This window comes from Symphodus melops (genome assembly GCF_947650265.1).
Source record: "Symphodus melops genome assembly, chromosome: 1".
Classification (NCBI taxonomy): Eukaryota; Metazoa; Chordata; class Actinopteri; order Labriformes; family Labridae; genus Symphodus; species Symphodus melops.
The window spans coordinates 28922916-28933778 of record NC_136691.1 but is presented as its reverse complement, the minus strand read 5'-3'; the positions used below and the strand labels follow the sequence as shown (position 1 = coordinate 28933778).

General features: G+C 48.4%; 1 protein-coding gene across 1 annotated transcript; it reads right to left on the bottom strand.

Moving 5' to 3' along the window:
* Positions 1-5954: 5954 nt before the first annotated feature.
* On the bottom strand, positions 5955-10756 carry vamp8 (vesicle-associated membrane protein 8 (endobrevin)). The gene is made up of 3 exons (XM_079342938.1): positions 10496-10756; positions 8834-9001; positions 5955-6213 (listed from the first exon to the last, which is right to left on the bottom strand). The coding sequence occupies exons 1-3, from the start codon at positions 10508-10510 to the stop codon at positions 6028-6030; spliced, it is 369 nt and encodes a 122-aa protein (XP_079199064.1). The 5' UTR covers positions 10511-10756; the 3' UTR covers positions 5955-6027.
* Between the last annotated feature and the right edge of the window lie 107 nt (positions 10757-10863).

Here is a 10863-nt window from a genome sequence, read left to right as displayed (position 1 = left end):
GTTACAATTATTATGTTCTTAGGCTGGTGAGGGGATGACCCGCCTTACTCTGTCTCTGATTGGTTCTTACACACAGACTAAATATGCATAAGTCTTACATGTAACGGTTTCTAACAGGTGTCTGAACTGTACGGGACTCAAAAGAAGTTGGGAAAACGAAAAGTACCTCAGGCTAACACTCCACCACTGGGCTTTCCCAGCTGCCCCTTTGGCCCTAACCATCCTCCCTTCCGGGTTTGGTACACACATCAGAACGATTAGAATTTAAAAACTGTCACATGTCCTACAGTCCTTGAATGCATCACAACTGCGCTTTTCTCGTTTTAGAAATAAAAGTAAACACGACACTAAGACAGTGGGGAAAAAGAATTACACTTTTTAATTTGTCAACCTGCCTTTCGAGAAGTGAACATAAACAGAGCCGGGATGGTGTGCAGCGTGTTAGTGTTTATCTTCAGGGGTCAAAGGTCAACAGAACACGAAATCCCATGATGTGACAGATGGCCCGGTGTACTACACCTTGTCCAATGTACTGTAGCAGGATGATATGTGAGTCTGTGTTGCCTTTCCTTTTAATGGGGCCCTTGTTAGTTTATAGGGGCACTCTAAAGCGAAGCCCTCACTTCCTCCTCCTCGCGGTCACCGGCTCAGGTAGGTCAGCGGTGGCTGTTTTGGCCCAAACCTTATATTTTATATTATATTTTATCCGTCCACGCTTTTATTTAGACACATTGCACGCGGAGCCGCTGCTGCTGTTCACCGCTGCAGCGCGAGAATCATGCGCTGCACGGCGTCTTGTGCGTAACCGGACATGGCCTGATTGGTATGTACCATAGACTGTATGTACTCCTCATGGCAAGTCTTGTAAGTCTTTGTAAATATTAACAGAGTGTTTGTGTGTGTGTCAGGGAGTGCTTGCTGCCTGAGTGACGCGCTGGATTCATTGGGTGCAGGAATAAACGCTGCTTCGCACGGAGCTCCTTTGCTGCTTCGCTTGGCTTTAACTTTGCCTTCACTAGACTTCTTCTGGCGATGGCGCAGCTCTGCTGGACTAACCTGAACAATTGACCCTGTTCTGTTAACCCTCCTGTCTCCGCTCAGCTGACCCTGCTGGGTTTCATTTCGCTGCCGGCTTGGGTAAAGATGTAATGGGGATATGTATGAAATATTTTGCCTTTCATATTTCTTTATTTGCATTTTTTCTTTTACTTTTTGTTAATTTATTTAGTTGATTAACAGACTATGGTTGATCATTTCAGCACATTATAACTTAATCAGCTCAATGAAGTTTGGTTTCTTGTTTGTTTCATTTGTTTTTGGGTTTTGTGTCTTAAAATTACAGGTTGTTTTTGTTTTGAGTGTAAACCTGTTAATAAGTAGCTGCCAACCATATCAACCTTGTTTAACTTTGTTTTGTTAATTTGTGTTTTGGTCATTTAATTTCTCTCTCCCTGTCCTTACAGTGCTGAGAGCCAGAGGTGCTGGTGCTGGTGGACCCCCCTCCTTTGTCATTGCTGTGTATTCTTGGTCTTCATTTTGGTCTCACGAGAGTGTGTGTGAGTGACTGCCACGTGTGATTGGGGTGTTTTCTAGTTCTCATGAACCCCTCTCACCCCTCATCAAATCCATCTCACCGTTGGTAATCCTCAGCATCTGCAAAGCTCCCTTTGTTTTCCTCCACCCTCTGTGTGTTTGCTTTTAATTCCCTTTTTAAACTAACTGTGTAATAATAAAATTCAATATCTTTTTGATAATCGAACCACGTCTCCTCCCTATTATAGAATAGTTATTGTCAAACTCCTAAGCTGGTGGTGTATTGTGTTAATGTTAACTTAACTAAAAGTAACAATATTTCTCAAACCAGTAACGTAAGTGCTGACAGACAAACTTTAAATAAAGTTTGTTTGTCTGAAGTAGGCTTAATGAGAGTTTAAAATCCACTCCTGGATTATAAAACAAAGTGACTGAAATAAAAGATCCAAAACAAATGAACCAAAGAAAACGATTCAGCAGCAACTGATTGTTCGTTTGGTACTCTTATTTTCCAGTAATGAATGTTTGTTTGTCTTTACTGATTAAACAGATGAGGACATCAGCGCCCTCTTGTGTTAAGTCTCTAGCATCACTTTTTTTAAATATATATTTGTTATTGAATTTTGTTGCATATACATAACAAAAAAAAGAGAAGAAATAAAAACAAAACAAGAACAAAAAGATCCCACCCCCCATAGCCAAACAAAACTTAAGTGCTGCAATACAACACAGCATTTTACAGAAATAAACACCTCCACATATATTCCCATCAGACAGCTACATCACTTCTGATCCTTAGTTCAAGAACCTAATTGGAACATATTTTAAATAACGTGACTGAAGCTTTGTTTCACAGAAGAGATGGTGCTGTAGATTTTTAATAGTATTACTTCATGATCAATGATCAAAGATGATCAATACAGCCCAGTATAACCAGTGTCACTGGTCACAGCACCAGGACTACACCCACTTTTAAATAATGAAAATGCAGAACTGATGCTTAATGAGTTCATAACTCATTCCTCCTTTACAATGTTTAACAACAGATATAATGCATCAGTGTGTCGTCGTCCTCTGTGGTTTGTTTCATAATGAGCCTGAACTCCCTTCAGCCAAGCAGTGGAAGTTTAAAAATGCAAATATCAAAGTTTGTTTTCTTCGGTAAACTAAATATGCAAGAGGAGTCTGACATGTCAACAGAGGCTGTTCATGCTCCGCTGGGCAAGACACTTAACAAAGCTGACATTTCATTTCTATTTAAAGTATACAGACAGAGAGAGAGAGAGGAACACACAGCGTCCCTGTCAAGCCTGAGGAGACTCTGCATACCCCCCTAACACTGAGCTAAACAAGTGGCCATAAACATTACTGTTAACAGTATGCAGACGCTGAGGCCTAAGAAGCTATCGTGCATTGATTTGTTATAAGATTTGAGTATGAAAGTGTTTATTACAGTATGTGTGTCAGTACTGTATGTGCTCCAGAGGGAACCTATGAGAGGAGAGGAGCTGTCAGGAAAACAAACCTGTCCATGCATCCCTGAAAGTTCAGTCACTCAGACCGTACTGAAAATGACCAACATACAATCCCATTCAAAAAAACTTTATTTGTCCCCTGGAGGCAATTCAAAACACTCTGTACAGAAACTATAGAACAGTCGTCATGGAAACAGGTATACCTGATTCAGCAGACACTTGTTCACTCAGTGCTTGTGTTGTGTTGACAGATTCAAACACTGACAGCAGATGCTTCCACACACAGTGAGGCTTGTCACAAAATGACCTGTGCGCCCAAACGGGCTCAGCGTCTTTCCCGCCTGTCTGACCGAAGGACAGACGTACAATAACCTGCTGCTGATCGAGCTCCTGGAAGACCACTTTACGTCCGCGCCTGTCGTAAACTCTACATCCGAACCATAAAGGCCTCTCCTGGAGTTAGTCTTTACTGACAAACAATGTAGGAGTCCAAGGACAGGACACAGAGGTTGACTACAGGTCAGTGAATAAGACAAGAACATGTTCTATCTTCTTTATTGTGTGTTCATCGTATTTCATTCATGTTTGACTGCTTCTTCTCTCAACATGTCAACAAACACCAGAAGGATTGAACGAATGACAGCAGCCACCGTAAACTCAGAACACCACAAACTGACTGTGTGACCCAACTGAGGAGTTCAGTCTAAATGAAGCACACATCCTTCTTAGATCACTTTCTGAAAACCTCCCTTCTCATGCTCACACAGCTGTTTGCACAAGCAGAGGAGCTGCGGGTGGCCCCGGGTCAGCAGGGGGCGCCAGAGGGCTGACAAACTTTAAAACACAACAAGGGCTGGAAGAGGCAATAAGGAAGTGCAGAATCCTGCAGTTCATCGAGGGTGTGCTTGAGGGTCTCTAAGAGCCTCAAAGGTCACATACACACACATTCATAAAAAAGGATTGACATGTTTACAGCCTGCTTACTCCAAACTGTGTTCATCTCCACGATGTTATAAATGATCTGGAGTCTGAGCTCAACCCTGCTGAGAGACTCTCTTCATGTCTCATATCTGGCAGGGCAGATAAACATGATGGTTGTGGATAAACAGCCACACAGATTTGTTATATTTATCCAAGAGGTCCAAAGTCCCTCGTTTCTCTGCCACGGTCAGATTCTGAACACAGCGAGCCAGCTGAACATTGATTTATCATCCTGTGGACTTGAGCTTGAACATTTCTTTTCTAGTCTTCTGACCGCTCGTCTTCCTCTCGAAGGACGTTTTTTCTTGCCTGTGTCGCTCGGCGCTCCTGCTGGTTCTTTTATAAGAGAAAGAAGAGAAACCATGACGAGAGAGTCGTGGTAAATACTTTTTATTTCATATCAGAACATTAAAACCAAAGGAACACTATCAGACTATCACCCTGCTGATCACACAGTAAGCTACATGATGTTTGGATGTTAAAGACGATGGACACGCTGAGGTCCCTGCTGCGTTTCAACAAACACTCAAACTTTTACCTTCATTTAAAACAAAAAATCAAACAGCTTCAACTCGACAGTTTCAGGATGAATCTTTGGACCCCAAAAGTGTCCATCGGCTCAAACTTCACGAACAACAGAGGGAACTTTAATTAAATCAAACATTTAATAAATATCCTGGAGCTTCATTAATAGGTCAGTTGAAGATTGAGGTCAATATATACAAAACAGGCTATTTACAGTTCATACAGGGACTCATGACGGCATGTCATCTTGTACTGTAACTGCAGAGAGAGAGAGGGGGGGGGGAGTTACCCACAAGGCTTTGCTCCAGGCTTAAATAAAGAACTACATGTTTGAGAGACAAGTCGTAAAGGAGGGAGGCGGGAGAGAAGGAGCTTAACTTCTCAGCCGATTGGCTGAAACATGTCCAATAACTCCACATGACAAATGTGAGAAAACCACTGAACTGTTGGCTCTCCTCTCCTCCCCTCTCCTCCCCTCCTTTCCTCTCCTCCTCCTCTCCTGCCCTCCTCCCCTCCTCTCCTCCCCTCCTTTCCTCTCCTCCTGCCCTCCTCCTCCCCTCTCCTCCCCTCTCCTCCCCTCCTTTCCTCTCCTCCTCCTCTCCTGCCCTCCTCCCCTCCTCTCCTCCCCTCCTTTCCTCTCCTCCTCCTCTCCTGCCCTCCTGCCCTCCTCTCCTCCCCTCCTTTCCTCTCCTCCTCCTCTCCTGCCCTCCTCTCCTCCCCTCCTTTCCTCTCCTCCCCTCCTCTCCTCCTGCCCTCCTGCCCTCCTCCTCTCCTCTCCTCCCCTCCTCCTCTCCTCTCGCGTGGGAACTAAAACCTGGGAGTCCATTGAAAAAGAAATGCATAGTGTAACAAACTTTAAAAGTAACAAGCCCACAGATGGTAACATAGAAATCCAATAAGCATTTAAGCCTTTCAACAGAACACGACCTTTAGATTTAAAACATTTATAACTTCCCAACATTTCAAACTGCATCTTATTGTCCTTTAAAAGAACACAGACTGTTTCCTGTAAAGGTACACATAAGTGCTAACGCTCCATATATCCTTTGTGTGGACCGTGACGCCCGACAATCCTCCGTCCAATCATCCATCGGCTCTTATGATTCGAATTAAAAAGGAGGAAATGGACTCACATCGTTGAACAGTTTCATAATCAGGACGGATTGGACGGCTGAATCTCGCTGCCTTCTCATAACAGTAACATTTATTTTACACCCCTCAGGACTCGTGCTGCCCAATGGAAGAAGTTTGTTGTCATTAAAGTGACGTGGCGTGGCGTTCTTGAATGACAGTATGACCATAAAAAAGGAAAAAAAAGACAGTATGAAGTAATCAAGAAGTAATCAAGGTTTCACCAGAGATGATCTGCTCGGATCGATATATTAGAGTTTGATCTACATAATGTGCATTAGTTAGTTACTGCCTTAACTGTGCTACGTGTGTGTGTGTGTGTGTGTGTGTGTGTGTGTGTGTGTGTGTGTGTGTGTGTGTGTGTGTGTGTGTGTGTGTGTGTTTAGGGCTTGTTGGTGGGAGTGACTATAGGAGGCAACGGGCTGCTGGTGGGAATGACTCCGGTTGCCAGCAGGATGATGATGAGGACGATGATGAGGACGACCACCACGATCACCACGATCAGCTTGACGTTCTTCCACCAGTAGGTGCGAGCCACTTTCTGAGAGGTCTGCTTGAAGTGCTGAGCCTGAGCAGGGAGGAAGAGGAGACGTCACACAAACACGTCCTGGACTGTCCAACTAGGATCAGACGCTTTGACAGACGGTGGACATTCGAAAAGATCCCCGAGGCTGTCGTACAGGTGCGACCGCACTGAGCCCTCTCGGCCTGAACGTGCAGCATGTGAACGTGCAGCGTGTGAGCGTGCAGCGTGTGAGCGTGCAGCGTGTGAACGTGCAGCGTGAAGCGTGTGAGCGTGAAGCGTGTGAGCGTGCAGCGTGTGAGCGTGCAGCGTGTGAACGTGCAGCGTGTGAGCGTGCAGCGTGTGAACGTGCAGCGTGTGAGCGTGCAGCGTGTGAGCGTGCAGCGTGTGAGCGTGCAGCGTGTGAGCGTGCAGCGTGTGAGCGTGCAGCGTGTGAGCGTGCAGCGTGTGAGCGTGCAGCGTGTGAGCGTGCAGCGTGTGAACGTGCAGCGTGTGAGCGTGCAGCGTGTGAGCGTGCAGCGTGTGAGCGTGCAGCGTGTGAACGTGCAGCGTGTGAGCGTGCAGCGTGTGAACGTGCAGCGTGTGAGCGTGCAGCGTGTGAGCGTGCAGCGTGTGAGCGTGTAGCGTGTGAGCGTGCAGCGTGTGAGCGTGCAGCGTGTGAGCGTGCAGCGTGTGAGCGTGCAGCGTGTGAACGTGCAGCGTGTGAGCGTGCAGCGTGTGAACGTGCAGCGTGAAGCGTGTGAGCGTGAAGCGTGTGAGCGTGCAGCGTGTGAGCGTGCAGCGTGTGAACGTGCAGCGTGTGAACGTGCAGCGTGTGAGCGTGCAGCGTGTGAACGTGCAGCGTGTGAGCGTGCAGCGTGTGAGCGTGCAGCGTGTGAACGTGCAGCGTGTGAACGTGCAGCGTGTGAACGTGCAGCGTGTGAGCGTGCAGCGTGTGAGCGTGCAGCGTGTGAACGTGCAGCGTGTGAGCGTGCAGCGTGTGAACGTGCAGCGTGTGAGCGTGCAGCGTGTGAGCGTGCAGCGTGTGAGCGTGCAGCGTGTGAGCGTGCAGCGTGTGAACGTGCAGTGTGTGAGCGTGTAGCGTGTGAATGTGCAGCGTGTGAGCGTGAAGCGTGTGAATGTGCAGCGTGTGAGCGTGCAGCGTGTGAATGTGCAGCATGTGAGCGTGTAGCGTGTGAATGTGCAGCGTGTGAGCGTGCAGCGTGTGAATGTGCAGCGTGTGAGCGTGCAGCGTGTGAATGTGCAGCGTGTGAGCGTGCAGCGTGTGAATGTGCAGCGTGTGAGCGTGCAGCGTGTGAGCGTGTGAACGTGCAGCGTGTGAGCGTGCAGCGTGTGAACGTGCAGCGTGTGAACGTGCAGCGTGTGAGCGTGCAGCGTGTGAGCGTGCAGCGTGTGAACGTGCAGCGTGTGAGCGTGCAGCGTGTGAACGTGCAGCGTGTGAGCGTGCAGCGTGTGAGCGTGCAGCGTGTGAACGTGCAGCGTGTGAGCGTGCAGCGTGTGAACGTGCAGCGTGTGAGCGTGTAGCGTGTGAATGTGCAGCGTGTGAGCGTGCAGCGTGTGAATGTGCAGCATGTGAGCGTGTAGCGTGTGAATGTGCAGCGTGTGAGCGTGCAGCGTGTGAATGTGCAGCGTGTGAGCGTGCAGCGTGTGAATGTGCAGCGTGTGAATGTGCAGCGTGTGAGCGTGCAGCGTGTGAATGTGCAGCGTGTGAGCGTGCAGCGTGTGAGCGTGTGAACGTGCAGCGTGTGAATGTGCAGCGTGTGAGCGTGCAGCGTGTGAATGTGCAGCGTGTGAGCGTGAAGCGTGTGAATGTGCAGCGTGTGAGCGTGAAGCGTGTGAATGTGCAGCGTGTGAGCGTGAAGCGTGTGAATGTGCAGCGTGTGAGCGTGCAGTGTGTGAACGTGCAGCGTGTGAACGTGCAGCGTGTGAACGTGCAGCGTGTGAACGTGGAGCGTGTGAACGTGCAGCGTGTGAACGTGGAGCGTGTGAGCGTGCAGCATGTGAACGTGTAGCGTGTGAGAGTGCAGCATGTGAGCGTGTAGCGTGTGAGAGTGCAGCATGTGAGCGTGTAGCGTGTGAGAGTGCAGCATGTGAGCGTGTAGCGTGTGAGAGTGCAGCATGTGAGCGTGTAGCGTGTGAGAGTGCAGCGTGTCAGCGTGCAGCGTGTGAGCGTGCAGCGTGTCAGAGTGCAGCGTGTCAGAGTGCAGCGTGTCAGCGTGCAGCGTGTGAGCGTGCAGCGTGTCAGAGTGCAGCGTGTCAGAGTGCAGCGTGTCAGCGTGCAGCGTGTGAGCGTGCAGCGTGCGAGGGCGGCGCTGACATTGGCCCAGGTCTACTTTAAGACACTGAAGCTGTGAACAGATCTGGCTCACTTCAGGAGGACTGACCCTGACCTCACACATGCTGCTCACTATCACGCCACACTATCCCTGTCAGACAGGAGGGGGCGGGGCTTCTGAGGGAAGACGTAAAAAAGAAGAAGCACAGACTTCTCTATACGACGTCATAATAAGAGGATGTGTCTTTCTATCAGTGATACATGTGGGTGAACTGAAGAGTGGAGCAGAACATTCTGGAGAACAGGTTCATTAGAGCATTAGATGGTAGAGATGGCGTGCAGACAGTCTATGGTCGTGCAACGGTTAAAGTGTGAGCAGATGTGACTGACCCCTTCGCGCAGGTCCTCCGACTTGTCCATGAGATCGTCCAGTCTCTCCCCTCGGGCCAGGATCCGGTCGACGTTCTGCGTCATGATGTTTTTCACTCCATCCACCTGATCCTTCAGAGTCTGGACCTTGTCCTGTGGCTCGGGCTCGGGCGCCACCCCTCCCCGCTCCTGGGATCAGACAGACAGAAGGTAAGACAGACTGTGACCTACACACTGATTCACAGGCAGGGGCACAGCGGACGTGTACCTGCAGGAGCCGGGGATCGAACCCCTGACCTTCTGCAGGGATGACGACTCTACCTACTGAGCCACAGCTGCCCCGAGTACTTGAATGCACCACTGCTTTCAATGTCAACCATGAACTCCCACGGCTGTGGCTCAGTGGTCGAGACATGGAGGGTGGTGGGTTCGATCCCCAGCCCCTGCAGCCACATGTCTGATGTCAGTGTGACCCTTCAACATGTGCACGAATGTCGCAGGGATTCAACGTGTGTGTGTGTGTCCTACAAAGACGACGGCTCTTCAGTGACTGCGTGTCCCAGCAACAAAGAGTAAACAAGACGGTCGCTAGGCAACGGGCATCTGCTGCGTCATCCCTCCCTTCACTTAGTGTTTTAAATCTCACTCCCTACATCTCTCCTTCCCTCCTTCTTTCACCTCCTTGTTTCCTTTGGGGTCAACACACCTGCTGCCTGAACTCCTGTACGAACACTTTCCTACTTCCTGCTTCCTTATCTCCTCTTGTATCTCGTGTACGTCTGGATGTAACGCTCCCTGTCAGGTTTCTTCTCTCTGCGGCTCGCTGAGCGGCTGACAGCGATCAGCACAACCAAACAAAGAAATCAAGTTCACGCATGGCTTCTTTGAGCTTTTAACATGGGCCGGCCTCTTTCAGGAATGTCTCCTTCAGACTTCCTGTCCTGACGTGTGACCTGTGAGCGTGTAGCTCAACACGTTTAGAGCTCAATCAGAAACACTGAGATGTGAGAGTGCGGCTGTGGAGGTGAAGGAGGATGGATTGACATTCACACTCACTCACGTCCTAATCTAGTCAAATGAGAAATAACTGGTCTGCAAGTGCACGCTTTGATTTGACCACGGGGCAGACGGGCAGAGCGCTTGGATTTGACCACGGGCAGACAACACAATAAATACGTTTATCGATCTTTGGCTAAAGATTGGAACAAATATTTCAAAAAATATATCAGCAATATATCGTATTTTATTTGTTTCTCTTCCTCATATCGGTGTCGGCCCAAAGAATCCCACATCGGTCGGACCTAGAATTAAAATTTTTCACACTGACCTTAGTGTGTGTGTGTGTGTGTGTGTGTGTGTGTGTGTGTGTGTGTGTGTGTGTGTGTGTGTGTGTGTGTGTGTGTGTGTTTCTGCTGAGCCTCCATTTAATTCCAGTTTGAGAAGAAGCAGTGAGCTGGAGACATCAGTGAAGCAGATGAATGTGGATCATGTTCAGACAGAGACTGGACCTCCTGATGTGTCGGATCACACTGAACTGCTCAGGTGATCGGAGTGCTGGGCTCCTTCTGCAGGTGTCATCGAGCCATTTTGTTTGTGAACACACACAGAGCCTTCACACAGTCTGAGAGGAAACGTCACCTGCTGGTCTGACTGTATTCACCTGAGAAGAAGTGAACAACTTACCGGATCGATGTCCATCTTGTTGGAGTCGTGAAAAGCAGCCGAACTTTGGAGCGACTTTGTTCGACGTTTGTTTTTGAAAAAGTGAATAAAAAACCTGTCCAAGACTTCTGGAGAGATTCAAACTGCGTTTACTCTCCAGGTGAACTTCCTGCTTGTTGTTTTCTTTTCTTCTTCTTCTTTGAAAGGAATTCTTTCGCCTCAACAGTCAACGCGCCCAACACGATGACAACTTCCGGACAATATTCTTTTCAAAATAAAGCAGTTATGGTAACTTTTGTGAAGAAAACAGGTGGTTTGTTGATCTTTTACTTTGGGAAATAAAATAAAAAAAGACTACTCTGATATCACGGCGTTTATGATCATTTATC